The 20884-nt window shown below is 37.3% G+C and overlaps 2 protein-coding genes across 2 annotated transcripts; both read left to right on the top strand.

Annotated features, from left to right (window-relative positions):
• The first annotated feature begins 8681 nt into the window (after positions 1-8681).
• Positions 8682-10360, top strand: LOC134648423 (outer dynein arm-docking complex subunit 4). Its single transcript, XM_063502944.1, has 3 exons — positions 8682-9298; positions 9506-9766; positions 10103-10360. Exons 1-3 carry the CDS (start codon positions 8810-8812, stop codon positions 10349-10351), a joined length of 999 nt encoding a protein of 332 aa, XP_063359014.1. The 5' UTR covers positions 8682-8809; the 3' UTR covers positions 10352-10360.
• Positions 10361-14123: 3763 nt separating this feature from the next.
• On the top strand, positions 14124-19138 carry LOC134647808 (uncharacterized). The gene is made up of 5 exons (XM_063502134.1): positions 14124-14235; positions 15428-15484; positions 16314-16397; positions 17167-17400; positions 18890-19138. The coding sequence occupies exons 1-5, from the start codon at positions 14194-14196 to the stop codon at positions 18980-18982; spliced, it is 510 nt and encodes a 169-aa protein (XP_063358204.1). The 5' UTR covers positions 14124-14193; the 3' UTR covers positions 18983-19138.
• The last annotated feature ends 1746 nt before the right edge of the window (positions 19139-20884 follow it).

The following is a 20884-nucleotide window of genomic DNA, read 5'->3' as shown; positions in this document are numbered from 1 at the left end:
TTATAAAAAGGTGTCGAGTTATGTGGAACTACCATGATATTGTGAGGCTTCACCGTATGTTATTGGAGCAGTATTTTAATGTTTTAGAATAGGTATAATCAGTGTCAAATTACTTTACATCTAGGAAACGGTATCTATTTATACTAAATCTGTGATTCCTTCAATTAAGTATTTCAAACCTAATGTTTCTAAAAGCCCCACGTTGGGTGCCAATTTACTTTGGTTTTTTTTCGTAAAATAGTTATATATCCGCTTTTTTATTTCGTGGTGTTACAGTCTGTGTTAAGATAAAGTGGTTTTAATGTGAAAGCTCAAATTCCTTCTATCTTAGATTAAGAATGTCTAATTGTCTATGGTATTAAAAGAAAATTATACGTATGGCGTATACCTAGATGTTAGATTCTAGTCAAGGTTTTTAAAAATAGTGTCATTTGACGTTTTGGTGAATAAGGTGTGTACTTATGTATTTATTTAATAATGTTTATACTTGACTTCTTGAGCAAAAATGTGATTATGGCTGATTAAATATTTTTACTAAATGTCTATGATGATCTAATAAAGAGTGTCTAGCATCAATTTGTCGTGTTAATTTTCGCTTATGATTCGTGCAGCATATAAAATGACGAGCTTTCGACCCAGATCCAATTCTTAACGATGGTTTTAAAGATAATGACCGACGTACCGTGAAACCTACCTACAGAAAATCACCTATGAATGGAAACGGAATGTCTATATTTCTTATTCTCATTAGGTACCTATATATAAAAAAAAACATGTCTTCGTGGAAAACGGCACAGAACACAAGATGACACGGTTGAAAATGATATAAACAAAACGGCCATTTTGAAGCCCCAACTTCGGAGTGGAATAAGTGGTTTGAAACTGAATCGACCAAATGAAATAGTACATTATTGTCGAGGTTCGGAAGTAGCTACTTGCAGGCTGAAGATTCGTTTTAAACGGACGACCTTGGGAGTCCGTTTAATTGAATCCGAAGTCAGCAAGTAGCCTTCCAGCCGAGTCATATATAGTGCTTTTCTCAAAAATGGTGCAAGAAATAGAAATTTTTTACAGAAGCAACGTTCTAATTTTCACAGAAAAAAGTAAAACCATTAAAAAGATTTGCTTGCCGCCTTTAAAAAAAAAGAAGCGTATTTTTCTGCTGAAAATACGCCAACGTATTTGAGACACCTAAATAGTCGCGGTACCAACATAATAATAATAAGTGCTGATCATCTGTTTGGCTGTTTAATGGACCTATGCTTTCATTTGATATGGCCATTTAAAGTTTTAAAAAGTTAGGAACTCGTTAAATAATGAAATTTGTATGCAACATTGCAGTCCCGAAATAGAGACTGCAATGTTTTTAACTTTTTAATTTTTTTAATTACCATAAATAAACTACGCACTTCGCGCCCTATTTTTTAACCGGCAACGTCGACTTTGCCGTCCATTTTTGAGAAATAGTTATTTTCGATACAAGTGCGAAGAAAAGGAAATTCGAAACGAGTGGCGATAAATTAAAACACGACCGAAGGAAGTGTTTTAAATCGACACGAGTTGCGAATTACCTATTCGCACGTGTATCGAACAACGTTTCACAGTACATATGGCACTTTAAAGTTTCGACATACGCACGAAAAGTGCTATTTTACGCACTAGTGCGGAAAAGTAGCCCCATATGTACTGTAAAAGTATATTAAATATCACAGCAAGTTCTTAGAAAAACAATAAATAGTACTTGAGGTTTATTGTCTTTAGATTTTACAAACGACACAACTTAAAAGGCACCCCTCGTAAATAAAGCAGTGAAAAATGCGTGGGCGGGTTCTTTGCCTATATTAAGTAAGACTCACTTAACCGATTCCATAAATTCTCTAACATAAATACCGATATTGCGCGACTACTAACGAAAATTACCCTTTAGCCTTCGTAATTTAGTAAATCACTGCCTTTGATCAATTCCTCCTTCCCCCAAATTATTACCATGCTCAGACAAAAAAAGGCCTTAATGCTGTGAAATAACGAACAATAATTTTATTTTGGTATGCCACAGTGTCGCAGTGTCTTTGCCATTAATTACATTACCTATTGTGCCATCGCTTGCGTGCATTCACAACACTAATGTACTCCGTAAAATATAATAACTGTTCATAAGGGCTGGATAATAACTATTTTGTTGCACATATTGATGATCAGTGATAGCACAGTAGTTTATGAAAATAATTAATTTAATATTTCTGCAGTACCGCCAGTACCCTCAGCAGCGGGTATAAGTAATTAATAAAAAATCTAAATGTGCTGGATAAGTAATCTTATGATCCTAAAGAGCAATAGTTCACAAATATCTGAACACATTAAGGATTAATTAAAGTAAATTCAATTGTATCTGTTGAATTTATTCTGATTTATATTTATTTAATAATAATTAATAAACATTACAAGTAGTTCCAAATCCAAATCTAATTCAAAGAATTTTGCATACCAATTGAATTAAAATCTGCACAAACCGTTTTTAAAAGAGTAGGTAAATATCTAAATATAAAAAGGCCGTAAAAAGTAAATATAATATATAAAATTAGGCCGCACAATGGAGTTTATAAATAAACAGAGTACAATGGAAACAATAAACGGAAATTGCAATTTAAATTGAAAAGTCACATCACATACCTATATATAATATTGCTGTTTACCCTTCACAGCACAGCCCACAGGGCGCGACGCTGATGTACCTAAACAAGTAAAAAATCAAAAATCGTAATACTTTATTGCATGCTTTAGTTTTAGTTATTCCGATAGCTAAATGTGTTTAGAGTCCGTCTAAGTTAACTTTTCACTGACTTGAAAAGAAGAAAGTGAGGTGTCATTAAAAACGTCATATTTTCATAGAAATTTTGTCGTTGCAAATCAGACTAAATATTTTTGTATTCGTATTAAACTCCAAGTAATGGAGTAACCTAATGCTTAATGCGTGACAAAATTCATTTTACGAATCGCCAAAGTAATGTAGCGCAAAAGAAAAATTAAAACTGTCATTTAGTAAAGTCGGTAGATATTATTTTTTATTTGTTTTGGTTAGTTCGATACGAGACTAATGGGTGGCTATAATTCAGTTGTTATTTACGGATCGCATGTCGCATTGGTTCTTTTATAAGCCACGGCACGTCCTTCTCAGATTTTAAGTCGCAGAGAGCCCTTTATAACACGCGACACGTTCGACTACACAGTGTCACCTTGTGAGCGAACGAGGTAGGTCGGAAGTCGTCATCAAAACCATTATCCTTTGCACTTACCGTAACTAATGAAAAAGGTATTTGTAGTACACTTCCGGTTAATTAAGGAGCCTTTTAAAAATCACTTAGGTCTGCAGAGTCAGTCTGTATTGTAAAGCCCATTTAAATAAATTATAGTTTTTAGCTATAATATGGTAATCACAATGCTCAAGAGTCAAGTATTACAATCAACAATCAAATCATCAACATTTGATTAGGGTCCCCTGGTAATGTTAAAATTTACGTTACTTATTAGTTATTTAGTTTTTACGTCATGTTGGTACACCTTATTTTTCATTTTCTTCTTACAGAAACATGTAAAAACCCATTTTTAATCCCGAGGTAGCTTTGTTAGTTCTAGATTATTCTCGCATTGCCTCCGCATAGTGTAAACATCTCCTTTTCATTAGGGTTGGTTGGAAAGCCAGAACTTTTCCACTAGTTGCTCAGTCTGAAATCAACCCCCGCGGCAGCGCACCTTTTTTGTTAAGTGGCATTTTAATTATTAATTAAATGTGAAGCAGCAAATAGAAGAAACTATTAATTTCATGCTATTCATTGATTTGGATTAATATCGTCTTAGGTAAGTTTTATTTAACATAGTAACGTAAATTAGTTGTCCCTATAAGTCCCCGCGTAAATTCTTGGAGTTTGAATTTTTATACAATTTAAGAATGATCAAAATTATAAAAAACGGGCTCACAGCTCGGTACAAGGATAATACTTAAATACCTGCTTCAGTTTAAATATTTGCTTGTATATTGATATTACGGCATTATGCCACGCGGACCCCAAGCTCTCATGAGCCGTATCGCAAAGCTGGGACAACGCTGAAAGACGATGATATTACGGCAGCGTAAAAAGGTAACAGTGAAAAAGACAGAGTTTTTTTCTAATTTAAAATACCTATTTTTCTGTACTATAGGGTCTATATTTCTATAAGGTACGCTTTATTTATCAATATACGGTAAGTACTTAAATTAAATAAATATATAAGTGAGGATATGTTATTTTAGGTCGGTTTTTATATATCGTTAGTAATTAAGTCTGATGCTACTGCAGAAAACTACACAAAACAGTCATAAAAATCAACGACGGATGCCATAAAATACTTCACAGGAAAATAATCCCTAATTTGATTATTTTTGTGGTCGCCGAGTCACGATACTCACGATAGCGTGGGATCGCGTGTCATCCAGTCCTAGCTTCGATATAGATATACCACTTTGCTACATCTACCCTAGTCGTTAACCGAGTCTATTACGGTCAAACAGATTACTGTGTTATCGTCTTTCCTGTAGACATACACAAGAGTTAAGGGCTATAAAGGTTAACTTTCTTATTTAACCCTTATCCACGTGAAAAGGTCCTCCTTTTATTTAGAGAACTATGATGAAATCATTACTTACATGCCCACAAGCTGTTAACTATTGCCCACAGGAGAGAAAACTAGTGTGTTCGCGCTAACTATACATTTTTCTCTATATGTGTTACTGCCTACATGTATTTCATCAAATGGTGTTTCGGAGTTAATATCTGGAACTCTATTTGATTGTTCCGGGAAATATAGATAAGTAATAAATTTCAAAACGATGATCTAGTTAGCCAGCAGTCGATGGATAGTTTCGAAAATAATAGGTTTAGGTTTAATGAATTAATATTACCGGAAAAGCAATCAAAACAAAATTAATGTAACATTTTATTTAAGTTCACGATGCGCCAACTGTTTACTGCATTATGAAGATTACTTATGTCGTATTTCATAGCGGGCTTGCATGAATAATGCGATGGTAATGAGCGCCGTACCAAAGCCAAAGTTATGGCGTTCCACCGCCACCCCTCGCCCTGCAGTTCGTGCACGAGATACTTAGGTACGTAATTTATAATTATATAAGTACCTAAGTACGTACCTACACGTACCTAAGTTCATAGATAATGAGGTTGCAGAACTATGATTCTCGCAAAGTCTCGCAAATCAGGCTTTATATACGACTGCCAACAATGCTAACCAAGCTTCCGACTGTCCAAGGTCACCCTGACCTTTGATAGCCAACCACATACTACGCTGTCGGAAATTACCAATGTCGAAGTGGTTGGAAGTTGGAAGCCTCATTCTCTATGCCCATCGTGCATCGTGAGCGTAGTAGGTAAGCGCTTCCTTACATAATAAAACATAATATAACCTGATATCGAAAATTATTAGATATGGTCCTAAATTAATTGGATTTGAGTTATGTCTAATGAGTTGATTATTCTCCAATATACAAATCATTTTGCTTTTATAATAATGAAACTAGGTCATTTGGTAAACGTAACATTGTGTCTAACGCATGACAAATAGGGGTACTGAAACTAGAATCCGAATGCATCCATCGGCTGTCAGCGATGAAACGATAACTGGTGAATAGTCGCGGCACACGAAAACGGTTCACTACAGCCATCATTAAAGTTATCTGATCACGGCTCAGCACATTCCCGTCGTAGACCGAAAACTAGTATAAGTAGCTTTGACCTCAAGATCATTTTTGATCCTTTACCAATACCCAATACGATGACCAACCGAACTTCTGACGGTTCAAGATTGCCCTGGCCTAGTCGGGGCACCATGTGGTTTGGTGCACCATGCATCAGGCACCATGGTTGCAACCAACAAAGTCAGCTTGGTCGAAATCTTTGTTGGCAGCCGTGCAGAAAGGGATGTAGATGGATACCTATAGATAAGGCAGTTGACGGGATGAGCTAAACGACGACTAATACGCTGTCGTCCCATGTGCACGGGTCTTTATAAATAAAATACGTTAATTAAGCCACAAGTAAGCATATCCCCGGCGTTAAATCTCTGTGCCGAGTCCGCGCATGATAACTGAGAAATTATGAGGATTGAGGAGCTGAGAAAGCGGGAGGGTGTGCACTGGTGCTGGACACTTGGCATGGAGGAAAGAGGGGCAAACGGGGATTAATTTCGCATCATCGATATTCGCGCGTGAATTCGCAATCAGAGATCATACTTATACTGGGTCGCTGTGACAAGTAATCGCTAGTACCTAGTCGGGAATACGAGACCAGAAGTGATTCCATTTGTTGCCGTCGAGGCCGGATATTGGGAGAATATGTGATATATTCTTGCCTGATTGGTGCGACTGATAGGTTACACAAGTTAATTTCAAATTACCTTTTGAAAGGTGACTCAGTGACCCACTTTATGGATGAGGCATAAAACAAGGAAAGCAACATAGGTCACCTACCTAATACATAGGTAATATTTCTTAGAAAGACGGCTCACTACTCATTACCCACAACTGCCAAGTTTTGGCACGCGAGTCTACTGATAAATAATAGTTACATGTTCTTACGGCTAAACGCAAGATCATCAATCTACTAGTAACGTCTAAATAACGAGAAACAATACAGACAGCCATAGTAGCAGCTGTATGTTGTTTACCGTATTATCGCACAACAACAAATTCCAAATTCAAACGCGTTCTCTAATAATGCTTTTATGCGTGGAGGGACAGCAAAAATCTCCGATCAAATTGCTGTAATTGCCCTCGATGATACGATACCGAATATGAAACGGCCTCCTAGCATATAGGTACCTATGACAGAAAGGTCAGAAAGTGTGTCAGTGTTTTATCATGCGATAAACGCGATGAAACTTATTAAATTACTTGTATCTCCATTTTTGGAATTCACGGGCCTATAAATCCCGGTCTTTTGATAGGCTTGTGTGGGGATATATAGATCCAACACGAAGAGGCCCTTTGGAGAGCTTTAATGTCATGTATAATTACTTATTATTAGATGCAATATTACCAAACCGAATTGTTTAATTAGGTTAATCTTGTTTTGGTTCGAAGAAACTACGGATCCCTTGAGGTTTAGCGGCTCGTGACGATATATCAACATCTGACGGGTAAAACGATGGTATTTTATCCAATCCATGTCGTGGAACTGCCTTTAGCTAACATTTGCCTAATCCGTAATATTTTATTTTCCATGTTTGGAAAGGGTGGGTTGGCACTTTACCAAATTTTTGTAGGCATTATGTAATGTAAAACTATTTATAAGCACATTGTTTCAATATGAGAAGCTTTGGCTATCTCTATGGCACTGTGGCTTTAATAATTAGAAAAAAAAGTAAAAAAGAAATGGATACCTAAAGGTATAGGTACCCTTCTTTATCAATTAGGTATATAATAAGTAATTACAATTAGTGATAAATAGCAATCCATCATTTTACTTCATCTTTCCACTAATTCTACTATTGACATGTATTCAACAATGTACGTTGATTCATTATTGTCTTGATCTTTTCCTATCTTTCAATTAAACTATTGCACTATAAAATTCAACATGCATCACCATCCCTATTATAATGTAGTATTTATTAATATTTCAGAAAACAGCAGAATGGGGCGTGGGAAGGAACCAGAGCTGCCTACGAGTAACCCCGTGGAGGCCAAAAAACATCGTGACGAGTCCTCTGGACACCTAAAGAACGGACACTACACTAGAGCGCTCACGTCCCTAAACAAGGTACCTAATAATGTAATATACAAACAGCATGTGAGAGAAGCCAAAGCTACCGACTGGAGGCCGACGAGCATTACCAGCAACCTCGCGGAGGCCTAGAAACTCCGCTACTACAGGTTTTACAGAACATTTTATAATCACTACATGGTATAAAACAAAGTCGCTTTCCGCTGTCTGTCTGTCCCTATGTAGGTATGCTTAGATCTTTAAAACCACGCAACGGATTTTGATGCGGTTTTATTTTAATTGATAGAGTGATTCAAGAGTAAGGTTTATGTATAATGTGTTAACCCGTGCGAAACCGGGGCGAGTCGCTATTAGTTAACAATATTTTAAAGAACCCGTGGTATTGAAATCCTCCCCTTTGATCCTTTGTTGAGGTCGTTAAAAAATTACTTCAGTCAGTCAGTTTGTGATTGCTAGGTAGTTATATATGTTAGGTACCTACCATTCCTACATTCCTGCATATCAATCGTACAACGTACAACTATGATTTACATATATGTACTGAACAGATCTGTATGTAGACGAATATTTACAGTAGACACCGTCACTTGCAAGAATTTCCTTACTATACCTAGTAAACTTACAAGATATTATTACATAATGTAATGACAGGATAAATATAAAAGGTCTTATACTTGTATATATATTAAATAAGTATTAAGTGTATTTTTACGACCTTGTTTATGGCCGTTTGCGATGGTAATAACAACTTTATACCAAATTTACATTTATTTTATAATTATTTTAATGCGTCCTCATACAATCGTGTGTGTAAGTACCTAATGCCCCATTAAACTTAGATTTTATTACCTACCTACTTACTAGTAAAACATCATAACGTAGCTGAAAGCTTAGACCGTCATACGTGCTCGCTGCGGGCTCTTGTGAGGCCCACTAGCGCGCGAAGTGGGTGCGAAAACACATTCAGTAGCTATGGTAACGACAGCTCAGGCGTCAATACCGTCGCCTCTTCACACACTCCGCGTTACGTAAACAAAATGGACAGCGACGATAACGCAAAGGCCCTTGCCAGGTCCATCCTCGGACCAGCCAAGGACGCTGACTTCCTTGCGAGCTTTGTCCGAGTCGGCATAGCAGATGAGGAAGAAGAGGACACCACCCCAAAAGCATCCATTAGCAAGAGAGCCCCGCAATCCGCTGACAAGAGCAATGAAGTCGCCGAAGAAGAAAAACATTCGGCGAAGGAAAGGAAAGTTTCCCTCAAACCGAGTAAAAAGAGCGCTAAACGCAAACAGAAGCGCGAGAAACGACGGCGAGAAGAAGAACTGTATACTGACAAAGACCGAGCTGCTGCCGTAGTGATGGGCTCCAGGGATATCAAGCAGTCGCTGAGCATGAAGGACAAAGCGGAGAGAAGCAGCGCATTACAATTACCCGTGGAAGCTGATGCTGGGACTTTACTGGCCCTGGCCAGAGCGGAAATGACTAGGGAAAGATTTAGGACCGCTGTTAATTTCGTTAACAAGGTAACAATAGCAAGGGCCCGTTTCACAAATTATTGTTAAAATTCTTCATCATATAATTACAGCACCCAAAACCCAAGCAATTTTATACCGACATAACAATAAAGTATGTCCTTATTAGGTCGTTAATCCAGTTTTAAAAGCCAAGTGTGGTAAGAGAATACCATTATGTTTTTCAACGTCATAATGTGATTTATGTTTCCTCCACAGGCAATAGAACTAGCTCCAGAAGAGAAGGCAGCCTATGTCGCGCGCAGCAAATGCCACCTCCTTCTCGGCGAGCCTAAGGCCGCACTAGCGGACGCAGAAACCGCATTGGCTTTAGATCCCAAACACGGGAGGGCGCTACTTCACAAAGCTGAGGCGCTGTACTATTGCGGGGAGTTTGAGATGAGCCTGGTGCATTACCACAGGGGCTTACGTGCGAGGCCTGACTTAAACGACTTTAGGCTGGGAGTGCAGAAGGCACAGGTAAGACAGTAAAAATTACAAGTCATACAATCCAAGATGTAAGACCGAAGATGTGGCTTCACAAGGCAGACATTTTTTTTTGTATCAGATCTTGTAGGTAATACCCAGAACTCAACTAACAATCTTTGAACAATAAATTGTACAGCCTGTAAAAACACACCATGATACAATACTAAATTCATTCATATAGAACCAGGACCGTGGACCTGGACCCACTCCAAGATTCACGTGCCAAGAAAAATAAAAAAATCTGAAACAAGGAAGTTGGAAAACACTCTGTTGATAAATTGTTCAGCAATTTTATCGTCCTAGCTTAAAATATTAATATTATTTCAGGAGGCCATAGAAAACACAATAGGCGCCGTGAAACCAGCGAAGAAGCCAACCAAGCGGACTCGCTCCAAGTCCGCCCGGCCGGTCCTCGGTCAGCTCATGTCCGACAAGCTTTACTTAGAAAACCTTTTGAAAAACCCGGATCTGGCCATCGCGGACAGGAAGAACAACATTGTGACCCAACAGGCGGAAGAGGCGCTGAGGTTCCTCGAGAACAGGGAGGAATTCTGGAGACAGCAGCAGACGTTGTAAAATTTAAGTAGAAAAGAGAGTAGAGAGAGTAGTAGTGGCTTAGGTATTAGGTATTTGTGGTAGCTGAAAGGCTTAATTAAATATATATAGTAGAGAAACTGGTGGTGGAAGTATTTATATCAGTCAAGCTGACAAAGCGCACTCGGCCAGCTCATGTTCAACAAGCTGCACTTGGAGAACCTTCTGAAGAACCCCGACCTGACCATCGCGGACAGGAAGAACTACATCAGGACCCAGCATACTGAGGAGGCGCTGAGGTTTCTTGAGAGCAGGGAGGTCTGCAGGAAGCAGCAGACGTTGTAAACTAGAAATGCACCTTCTAGTCAAAGAACAACAACAGAAAATACTGTCAAGTCTGTTATCCTGTCAATGGAATCAAAGCGGACTTAGCTGTAAAGGCTTAATAAAATATATATAGTAAGTCTTTAATACTTAGTAGTAGGTAGCCTACCATGACTTATTGTATACCTAATAAGTAATTATGTTTATGTAATAAAAATAGTAGTAGGTACTAAATATTAGTTAAGTAGGTATTAGTTAAGTATTATGATATACCTAACACAACCTAAGTTATTTAATTATGAATTAAATAATAATATATTAAAATCCTCTTAATTTATTTGCTACAAATGTTTTCTAACCAGATCGGTTTTTTATATTTAAGTAAGAAGGTAGGTTATATGAAAAAACACTTTTCTCAAACATGCAATGAAATGTCGTCGCTCCGGGCGTTATATCAGGCTTCGAAGTATCACGTTTAGGGCGGAGCAACTCCAGAGAACTGTAAAGGAATTTCATACGAAATTGAAGGCCTAGGCCGGGAAGTAATTTTTTTTAAATTCTAATGTAAACATGGGGTCTGTGTCCATGAACAGACTAAACAGCCGAATTATATATTTTTTTTATATTTTTGGTGAATGAATGGTTATCGGACCAAAATATCCGTGTTAACGCCTGTTATACACGAACGTACTGATATTAAGAATACGAATCTGTATGATTCAATGTGTTGATGAATAAATTTAAAATTTTGTCTATACGTAAGTCACCAGAGACCATAGACAATATTTAAAATCCTCTGCATTTATTTTATTTATAGAAATTGAGATTCTTATTATCAGATTGTGTATAATGGCCCTAATAAGGTCTATTCGAACACTACACACGCGAAATACGGACGACTTCCGTAAAAAAAAACAATTATAGCGGGATTGGAAGAAAAATTAAAAAACTTTTGTTGTGAAGTTGGATTTTTATTATAAAGATTATAAATTTGTTTTTTTGAGTGGTGTATTTTTTAATTTCATTGCATGTTTGAGAAAAGCACTATACATGCCTAGCCGTGAAAAGGTCTTGCCGGCTTCGTATCACTATCCGGCCTCCCTACGGTCGGCCGGCTATACCTACTCACCCGGCAAGCCCTTCTTTCCCGGCGTCTGCAGTAATGTACTATAAATCATAATATTCATAATAGGTACCTAATTATAGTTATTTGTGTAAAAAGAGAGTTTTTTCTGCGAGTGTTTATTTTGAATCCCGATCCAATGAATGATTAGCGTAGCCAAGGACTTGAAGTCACAAGGAGCAAATAACTTTTAACTACTGCGACCACTATAAAGTCATTCCACGTGTATTTGGTGTCATCGAGATCCTAGTAGAGAGAATGTAGTAGGTACATATATAGGTATTTAGTAAGTAGGTATACGCCCTTTTCGAGTTACAAAATCTAACTACGAGGGGCGTTCAAAATATTCTCGGTATTGATATCTTACGACCTCTTCTAAAATTTCTTTCGTTACTGGCCGCTAAGGTTTATTCATTGACATTAAAAAAAAGTATAATTCGAACCGAGATAGTCTTTTGTTTTTCTGCAATTGCTGAACAAACATGAACATCCTGTGCGAATTGACAATGTTAACTAAATTAGAACATCGATGCGTGATAAAATTCTTGACAAAACAGGGTAAAAATCAAAAAACCATAAAAGAGGAAATGGATTGTGTTTACCGTGAGTCTGCTCCTTCTTTATCTACCATTCAAAAGTGGTCAAGCGAGTTTAAACGCGGAAGGGAGAGTATTGAAGATGACCCTAGACCTGGCCGGCCTGTAGTAGCTACTTCACAAGAAAATATTGATAAAGTGGAAAAACTTATATTGGAAGATGGTCGAGTGAAGGTAAAATCTATAGCACAAGTAACCAATCTCTCTATTGGTACCGTACATGATATTATACATGACCATCTTAATATGTCAAAAGTAAGTGCAAGATGGGTTCCGCGAATGCTGACTCGGCTTCAAAAAGACATGCGTGTAGCTTGTTGTTCCGATTTTATTGACCTGTGCGGTGAAAATCCTGATGAGGTGCTGCAAAGAATAGTTACTGGAGATGAAACCTGGGTTCATCATTATGACCCAGAGAGTAAACAAGAGTCCATGCAGTGGCACATTAAGGGTTCAGCTCATCCCAAGAAGTTGAAGGTCATCCCTTCAGCTGGCAAGGTCATGGCCACGATATTTTGGGATTGTGAAGGAGTATTACTAATCGATTATAAAGAAAAAGGTGTAAATATCACAGGACAGTACTACGCTAACATTCTACGTCAATTAAAGGATGTAATTAAAGAAAAGAGGCGAGGAAAGTTAACCAAAGGTATTCTGCTTCTGCATGACAACGCCCCCGTCCATACTGCTCATATTGCCAAGGCAGCTATTGTTGAACGTGGGTTTAAAACTGTTACTCACCCACCGTATAGTCCGGACTTAGCCCCCAGCGACTTCTTTTTGCTCCCCAATCTTAAAAAGGATCTGCGTGGAAATAAATTTTCTGACGATGAAGCATTGAAGGCGGCAGTGGAGGAGCATTTTTACACGAAAGATAAAAAATATTTTTACGAGGGATTAAAAAAAATAATTGATCGATCTTTTAAGTGTATGAACATAGGGGGGGAGTATATTGAAAAATAAAAATATCAAACTTTTCGTACTTGTTTGTTTTCATTCTCATACCGAGAATATTTTGAATACCCCTCGTAGTTCCACCCACGTTCCGTGCATGCACTTTAATAATGATCATTGCCTATTCCACTATATAAAACGCATTCAATAGGAAATTTGACACATAAATATTCCTTGCAAGTTAAAAAAAAGGGTACCTACTCGTTACAAAAACAAGGAACCGATCCGACCCAATCTATTTTGGACCCTGGCGTCAAATTTGGTTAAGATAACACTGGCAATGATTAGTGAACTTCAGCAGTTTATTATATAGTGAGAACTCATTTAGTACGAGCATACGTTCCAACGACTACACCCAGTTTGAAAACCGCACGTCTAACTGGATTATACTGGCTATTTAGGCAAAATCAAGTTAATTGAGTAGACAAGGTTACTTACAAAAAGAGGCACGAGACAATTTAACCATAAAACTTGTTCAAACAACAGTTAGATTTAATAATAATTCACAATTAGTACTTCTTAGTCTAAAATATATGTGTTTGAATGTAGAGACTCTTACCCGGAGGCAAACTGTACATACAGTTTTGCAGGAACCTGTCTATTAGTTATAAGTTTTGTACTGTAGATTAGTAATAATAAAATAAAAAATCTTCGCTCTGCTCAATTACCTACCTAGGTACTTACCTTCTAAATTTTCAACCATAACATTGTAACAAATTGAAATAACGATAGTTTACAACAGTTCGAAAAAATGTCAATCATGAAATGTATAATGATACCGATGTAAATATGAGATGATTACCTCTGCACAGGAAACATGCCTTTTGTTGGCGCGATATAAAATATCCGAGCGGCTGGCGCGGGTCACAGTTTGTTTGTGCCGCAACATGGTTTACTACATTTTTGCCCTGTTCTTTGCGACAATTCATGTAAGTATTTAATGACAATTAACAACATGATTTGGAAAAATGTAAGTAGGTACTTACCTTTACGCACAGATAAAGGACCTTATGTACTTTACCTAGCGACCGGATTTGTCGAACTCAAAAGATTGATCAACACCCTAAATGCTCTAGGATAATGCTTCTCCTTTTAACGGTTTTCGAGGAGTAAGTACGAATGCATGCAGGTATTTCTACCTTCACCAAACCTAAGCTGTTTTCGTAAATTATGATAACTATCAAAATAAAAACTAAGTACACCTAGCTAGTACCTATACCTACTCGTACGGGCCCGGAAGGGGCTTTTTTCGCCACTGGGATTCTGCGTTACCTAATTGTTACCTATTAAGCTGTGGTCTTCTGTAAAAGAAATGCAACACTAATATTTTGACATGTAAGTCCAACTTATAGCCAGGGTAAAGAAATCATATAGGTAGACGCAATGCACACCAGCATAACAAAAGCCGGTAGCGAATACCTACTTAGGGGTCGGCCATTAATTACGTCACACTAATTTCTAGGTTTTTTGACCCCTGCTCCTTATCACACTTGGTCACATTTGGCAAACCCTAGTGTGACGTCACATTTTTTCTACGAAATCGCCAAATCGAATTAAGTAAGTACCTAAGTATTATTAATATTATATCAAAATATTTTTGATGTTATAAATATTAGTAATTTTATAACCCAAAACTGGTTAGGAAAGAAAATTAAGTAAACGAATAAAAACGATTATCGTTTTAAACACTTGTTATTTAAATGTACAGCGAATAAAATAATTTAAATAAATTTTCAGTTACTGATGAAGTTAAAGTGACGTGAAGTTTGTGTCTCCCCCCTGCCCCATGTCACAATATGTCACATTTTCTTGACCCCCTCCCACCCCCTAAACGTGTGATGTAATTAATGGATGAACCCTTAATACATATTTTACTACGAGTACGACATAACCGACCTGAAAATACTATAGATACCTGACTCCTAAATTGAGAATCCTTTATGAAAAGGTTTTTTACTTTCAGTTGCTAAGGTCAATATCAAAAATCTTTTAGGCACAAGCACAAAAGGCGTTGAACTAGCCAAAGCCAGATTAGCCAGATGAAGTCAGCTTGGCACAGTGACCTTAATCGGAGTCAATTGAAATGGCAATACTGAATATAATGAAAGCTTTGTGTTATAGATGGTCGCAGCAGGAGACGATGACATCACGTCGTGCTTGGAACTGTTTAAACCAGAGGTAACATTTTTTTAATACGTTCTAGTGTCGTAATCTATGTTGGTCTCCTTAAAAAACTTTATATGGATAGAAATGGAACTGATTGGCATTTATTTTTTCTAAATTGACGATACCCACTGTACATTTTTAGGGTTCCGTACCCAAAGGGTAAAAACGGGACCCTATTACTAAGACTCCGCTGTCCGTCCGTCCGTCCGTCCGTCCGTCCGTCTCTCACCAGGCTGTATCTCACGGACCGTGATAGCTAGACAGTTGAAATTTTCACAGATGATGTATTTCTGTTGCCGCTATAACAACAAATACTAAAAAGAGAATAAAATAAAGATTTAAGTGGGGCTCCCATACAACAAACGTAATTTTTGACCGAAGTTAAGCAACGTCGGGCGGGGTCAGTACTTGGATGGGGGACCGTTTTTTTGCTTGTTTTGCTCTATTTTTTGTTGATGGTGCGGAACCCTCCGTGCGCGAGTCCGACTCGCACTTGGCCGGTTTTTTCCATAATCTGTAAATGCCAATCCTCGTTAGGTACATCAATTAAGTTAGGGAAGGTCTTCTACGACAAGTTTCTGCAAATGAGCAGGTAATAGCTGCCCCCCAGTGCCCCAATAAAATAAATCCAATCCAACCTGTCTATATGACTCGACAATACGACTCGATGTCACATCACAGAAAACTACTCTATTTTATGATCGTACGTATTGATATTTTAAAGGTAAGTACCAAAGTAGTGGAAACTATAAGATGATTAAACTTATTACCCGATGTTGGCAATGCGACCTGCTTTTAATGTAATGACTTGTTCAAATATTGTTATTTTTTCCTTTACCAGAACATAGAACAAAAGTGCTGCGAAATTTCGGATATAGAAAATAAAGAACACTTCGAATCCTGCAAGACCGGTGACGAATGGGAGGTAAGACACAGCCTTAACCGACACCATTGGGAAAGGCAAGATTGAGCAACTAAAGTGGTTACTTGTCTAAGTTTTTCTTACCTACTTACTATACCTACCTAGCTAGTAGGTACCTACCTACAGTCCTACATACCCTGTACTTTGCTTCTGGATTTTGATTGTAATCGCAATCAGTTGTAGTAGTACGTAGGTAGTAGACGAAAAGTCGAGGTACCTATTTAATACAAGCTCCGATTGAACGTAGAATATATTACACTACAATATTATGTGGGACGTTTACATATATCATTAATGAATCTGTATAACGAGATAGGTAGAGTCAGACCAAATTAACTCTGCAGCGATTTTGATAGCACAGACTGCAGGTGTTATTTTAAACATCACGTTATAAAATATGACGTTTAATAACACTTGCACAGTCTGTGCTATCAAAATCGCTGCAGAGTTAGCTTGGTCTCACTCTACTAAAGCCTGACCAGTAATATATGATCATTCATCATTGTCAAGAGGGCGCTGTTATTCTCATGTACCTCTACCTATAGGGTGACAGTTCAGTATAGTATGTAAGTAAAAATTAGTTCCAGTGAAATTCCGCATTACATTAAGGGCTCATTTAGACGGCGCGCGAACTCGTATACGATTTTAGTTACATTGCGGACTATTGAGGTTACACCAATTCAGCCGACCGATCGAATGACGCAATGTAAGGAAACTCGCATGCGAGTTCTCGCACCGTCTAAATGAGCCCTAATAACTATGCCATTTTCAGTGTGAAAACGCCAAATGCGTTTTAGGAAAGTCCGACCTGTTAAGCGGCGACACTCTAGACGAGAAGAAAACCATAGATCTCCTAGAGAAGATCAAACAGAACCGGCCAGAAAGCAAGGCCATGGTCGACCGCGTGCGGACAGAGTGTCTGGAAGGGAAGTACGAAGATTACCCGCCGAAGGAGACCTGTCCACTCATCAGGTTCCAGATATGCAGCTATATTAACGCTCTTGTGGTAAGTGTTTATTTATGTACCACTTTAAGGCCCACTTGCACCATCCCACAAACGCGGGGTTAAGCGATTAAATCGTTAACCAAGTGTCAAACTGTACTGGTAACCATGCTAACTCCAGATTTAACCGGTTAACCCCGGGTTAGTGAAGTGGTGCAAGTGGGCCTTAATAACACTTTTTTTCTCCGGATCTACGAGCAGGGGCCCGTTTCTCAAAAGCTTGTAACTTGTAATACAAGCGGATGTCAATTTTTGACAGCTTTTGTTAAAAAGGGACTTCCACTTGTATTACAAGTTACAAGCTTTTGAGAAACGGGCCCTAGTTGTCTAACTCTCAATTCTTTCCCTTTGAAATGGAAATATACAAAGCCTATCCGTGTACTAATCAGGTTTCTGGTCAAGTCCATCAGTGCGCTACTGCTTGACTCGTGATTTGAAATTGGGTCAGCATTCAGCAATGAAAATCAAGTTCTGAAATTAGAAGTTTAAAGTCCACTTTCGGCTGGCAATTTTAGACGCTTGTACGGGAAGCCTTGTGTAAAGAGGCCTGCCTGCTCACGAGGTTGACATGCAGCTTCATTAATACAACTCCTTTCATATTCATAAAGCATTTTACATTGCTGCTTTGACACAAGTCAAATTAGTGTCCCCCATTGATTGATTTTTTTAACTATTTACGCATCATAATAGTTACCGCAGTTGTTTACGTTGTTACGGATCAAAGTTAAAATAAATTCTTATACCTTTAAACGAGCAATTCTTGTATATTTATATATATATATATATATATATATCGGCGATCTCGGAAACTGCTCTAACGATTTCGATGAAATTTGGTATATGGGGTTTTCGGGGGCAAAAAATCGATCTAGCTAGGTCTTATCTCTGGGAAAACGCTAATTTTTGAGTTTTTATATGTTTACCGAGCAAAGCTCGGTCACCCAGATATTATAACATTATAAGCGTAAGTTATTTTTATGATCGGGCACGATAAACATTCAGATGTTTATCATCTACATTAAGGAAAAAAGTAATGATTCATGTTTATATCATACAATATGGACTTAAATGTGTAATGTGTATAATGGTGCCATCAGCGCGTTGTTCTTTTTGTCCATTTAAATGTAATGATCGCGTGTTCCGAATGAATTAGTTGTTGTATAGTTGTATGTAACAAATAATTTGTTTGTTGTTTGCTTCAGATGATGTTTGTACGAGTAATCTTTTTGTTTTGCTCGACTACAAATAGTTGTATGCCTATGCCTTGAAACCCTTCTACATTTTACTTGTAAAGCTAATTAACCTTTTCGCCATGGCAATGAAGCAATGAAGTAAAAAAGTGTCATCAACGCCAAGCAACAAACTGCACGTACACAAATCAGACTAGAGCCTCGACTTGATATGAAGCCATGGCGTGTGAGGCTCTAAATGTACTGACTTTATATCAAGTCAATGGCGTCGAAAATGTTAACCAACATAATATTCTTTGCAGGAGTGTGACAAATGGAAGCAAGATGACACATGTAAAAAGTTCTCGGACCACGCCAAAACCTGCAAGTCAGTGCTCGACAAAATGAAAGAATAACTCGGCCCGGCTTCAAAGAAAACAACACAATATTAAAAGATAACATTTTATTTGTTCTTTCGGCCTCGATATCATCGCCACATCAAAATAATAAAATCAGCAAGCCATACGTACTAAAGATAAAAATAAAAATTGTCACTCTATCAACTTGAACAAGCGTTTACCAATAAGTGTTTTATTTACAATATTTACAGCACTCCTCTACTAAAGGTCACTTCCCATTAATTCTAAAGAACGAATACTTTGAACCTTATTTCTTAAGGAATTTACATTTCTACGGAACAGATTGGAATTACCTTCAGCTGATAACGATTTTTCGCCCCTTTCTAAAAGTGAGGTTTATATAACCTAGACTGCTTATTTAAAACAATTTTTGCCTCCACTTAAACTCAGTCTAAGTCTAAGAGCAACAAAACAGTAACGTTTAAAATTACTAAAACTCACTTCTTCAACATTTCACTTTTTGTGTTTACAAATCATTCTCCCAAAATAACTTACTAAAATCATTTCAGATATTTACTCAAAATATATACTTTACTCATTAACACATACTTAATTTTTCAAATCGGAAAATAAAAATAAGAAAAAAGAATAAACAAAAAACGATCACATAATTGGTTTACGTCTAAAATGACTAAGATTTGCGACTCTCCCGGTGAAATAGGTACAAGTCAGTTCTTTAAGACATTTTTATATAACATTCAGTCATTTCCGCTAGCAAAAAGATCCAGGATTGTTTCCAAACGTGTCACACATTTATCACCCTTTTCTCTAGAAATAAAAAAAGGAAATTTAGATATTTCCCTTAAAAATAATATGAATCTCTTATCTATTACTGTGTCTTTCGGCCATTACATAGTTAACTCATTCATAAAACTCATAATACTGTGTATGTACTTGGAAATTATTTGCGGGTATCTCATATTCGAGTAGTTATCATATTTGAATAATTCTAGGCATCCCAGTCGAACTAGAGATCATTGTGATAAATACCTTCAATTGCATTTTATATACGAAAGTTCATCTATCGCTGACACTGCGTATATCAGAACACACTGGTTACACGCTCTGGCGAGCACATTCAAGAATTAGACATGCTTAAGATCTACTCTAACTAAATACTACTACACTTAGGAAAATGAGGAGTGACTTATCGGTATATTTACAATTTGGCGCCCAATGCGATATCTATCGAGAGGACATCGGTCTGTTTAATAACAAGTTTTTGATCAAAACATAGGGTGACTGCTATAGTTATTGGCTACTAGATGGTAATTGTCCTTTCCTAACAAATCAGAAAGAAACAAGCGAAAATAAGTCTTATTGTTAGGAGTGGCCAATTACTATAGCAGTCACCCTATACCTTGTGCATTCTTATTTGCATTATTTGACACATTATGACTGACGTTTATAGAGATGTAACTAACCCAAATCGATTGTCACAGCAAGCGATTACGATTGGATGGCACCTAGACCGAGGTATCGAATTGTGACGTTTAATAAATTTTTATTTGAGATTTAAATAAAGCTAGAATTATATGGTTAATAAATAATAATAAGAGGATATAATAAATTTCATAATGCTTTGTTATAAATATCGAATAACTATTGTAATATGAATGATTTATAACAAAATTTACCTAGATTTAATCATGTTTAAAAATTTGACGTGTAAAATGTATATTGTACGAATAAAACATTAAATTGAATTGAATTGTTGCGAGTGTTGCGACCATAAATGAAAAATTTATATCGATTTGCTTAGACGACTACCGATTCATAACGGTGGTGTCCGGCCAACCCTAAATTAAAAAAAAAAGACGTAGAACGTAAACGTTCGCAGTGCAATTGTCTTCCTTTGTGATTTCGATGTGCAAGACATGTTACGTTGTATTGCTGTTG

The sequence above is a fragment of the Cydia amplana genome, chromosome 5 (assembly GCF_948474715.1).
Source record: "Cydia amplana chromosome 5, ilCydAmpl1.1, whole genome shotgun sequence".
NCBI lineage: Eukaryota > Metazoa > Arthropoda > Insecta > Lepidoptera > Tortricidae > Cydia > Cydia amplana.
The sequence above is the reverse complement of the archived record's forward strand: the minus strand, read 5'-3'. Positions and strand labels throughout refer to the sequence as shown.

Excerpts from the sequence above, each read along its gene's own strand:
- LOC134648423 (XM_063502944.1), top strand. The coding sequence starts at position 8,810 with ATGGACAGCGACGATAACGCAAAGGCCCTTGCCAGGTCCATCCTCGGA. Across the intron at positions 9,299-9,505 it reads CTGTTAATTTCGTTAACAAG|GCAATAGAACTAGCTCCAGA; the intron begins GTAACAATAGCA and ends TTTCCTCCACAG. Across the intron at positions 9,767-10,102 it reads TGGGAGTGCAGAAGGCACAG|GAGGCCATAGAAAACACAAT; the intron begins GTAAGACAGTAA and ends ATATTATTTCAG.
- LOC134647808 (XM_063502134.1), top strand. The coding sequence starts at position 14,194 with ATGGTTTACTACATTTTTGCCCTGTTCTTTGCGACAATTCAT. Across the intron at positions 14,236-15,427 it reads TGTTCTTTGCGACAATTCAT|ATGGTCGCAGCAGGAGACGA; the intron begins GTAAGTATTTAA and ends TTTGTGTTATAG. Across the intron at positions 16,398-17,166 it reads AGACCGGTGACGAATGGGAG|TGTGAAAACGCCAAATGCGT; the intron begins GTAAGACACAGC and ends TGCCATTTTCAG.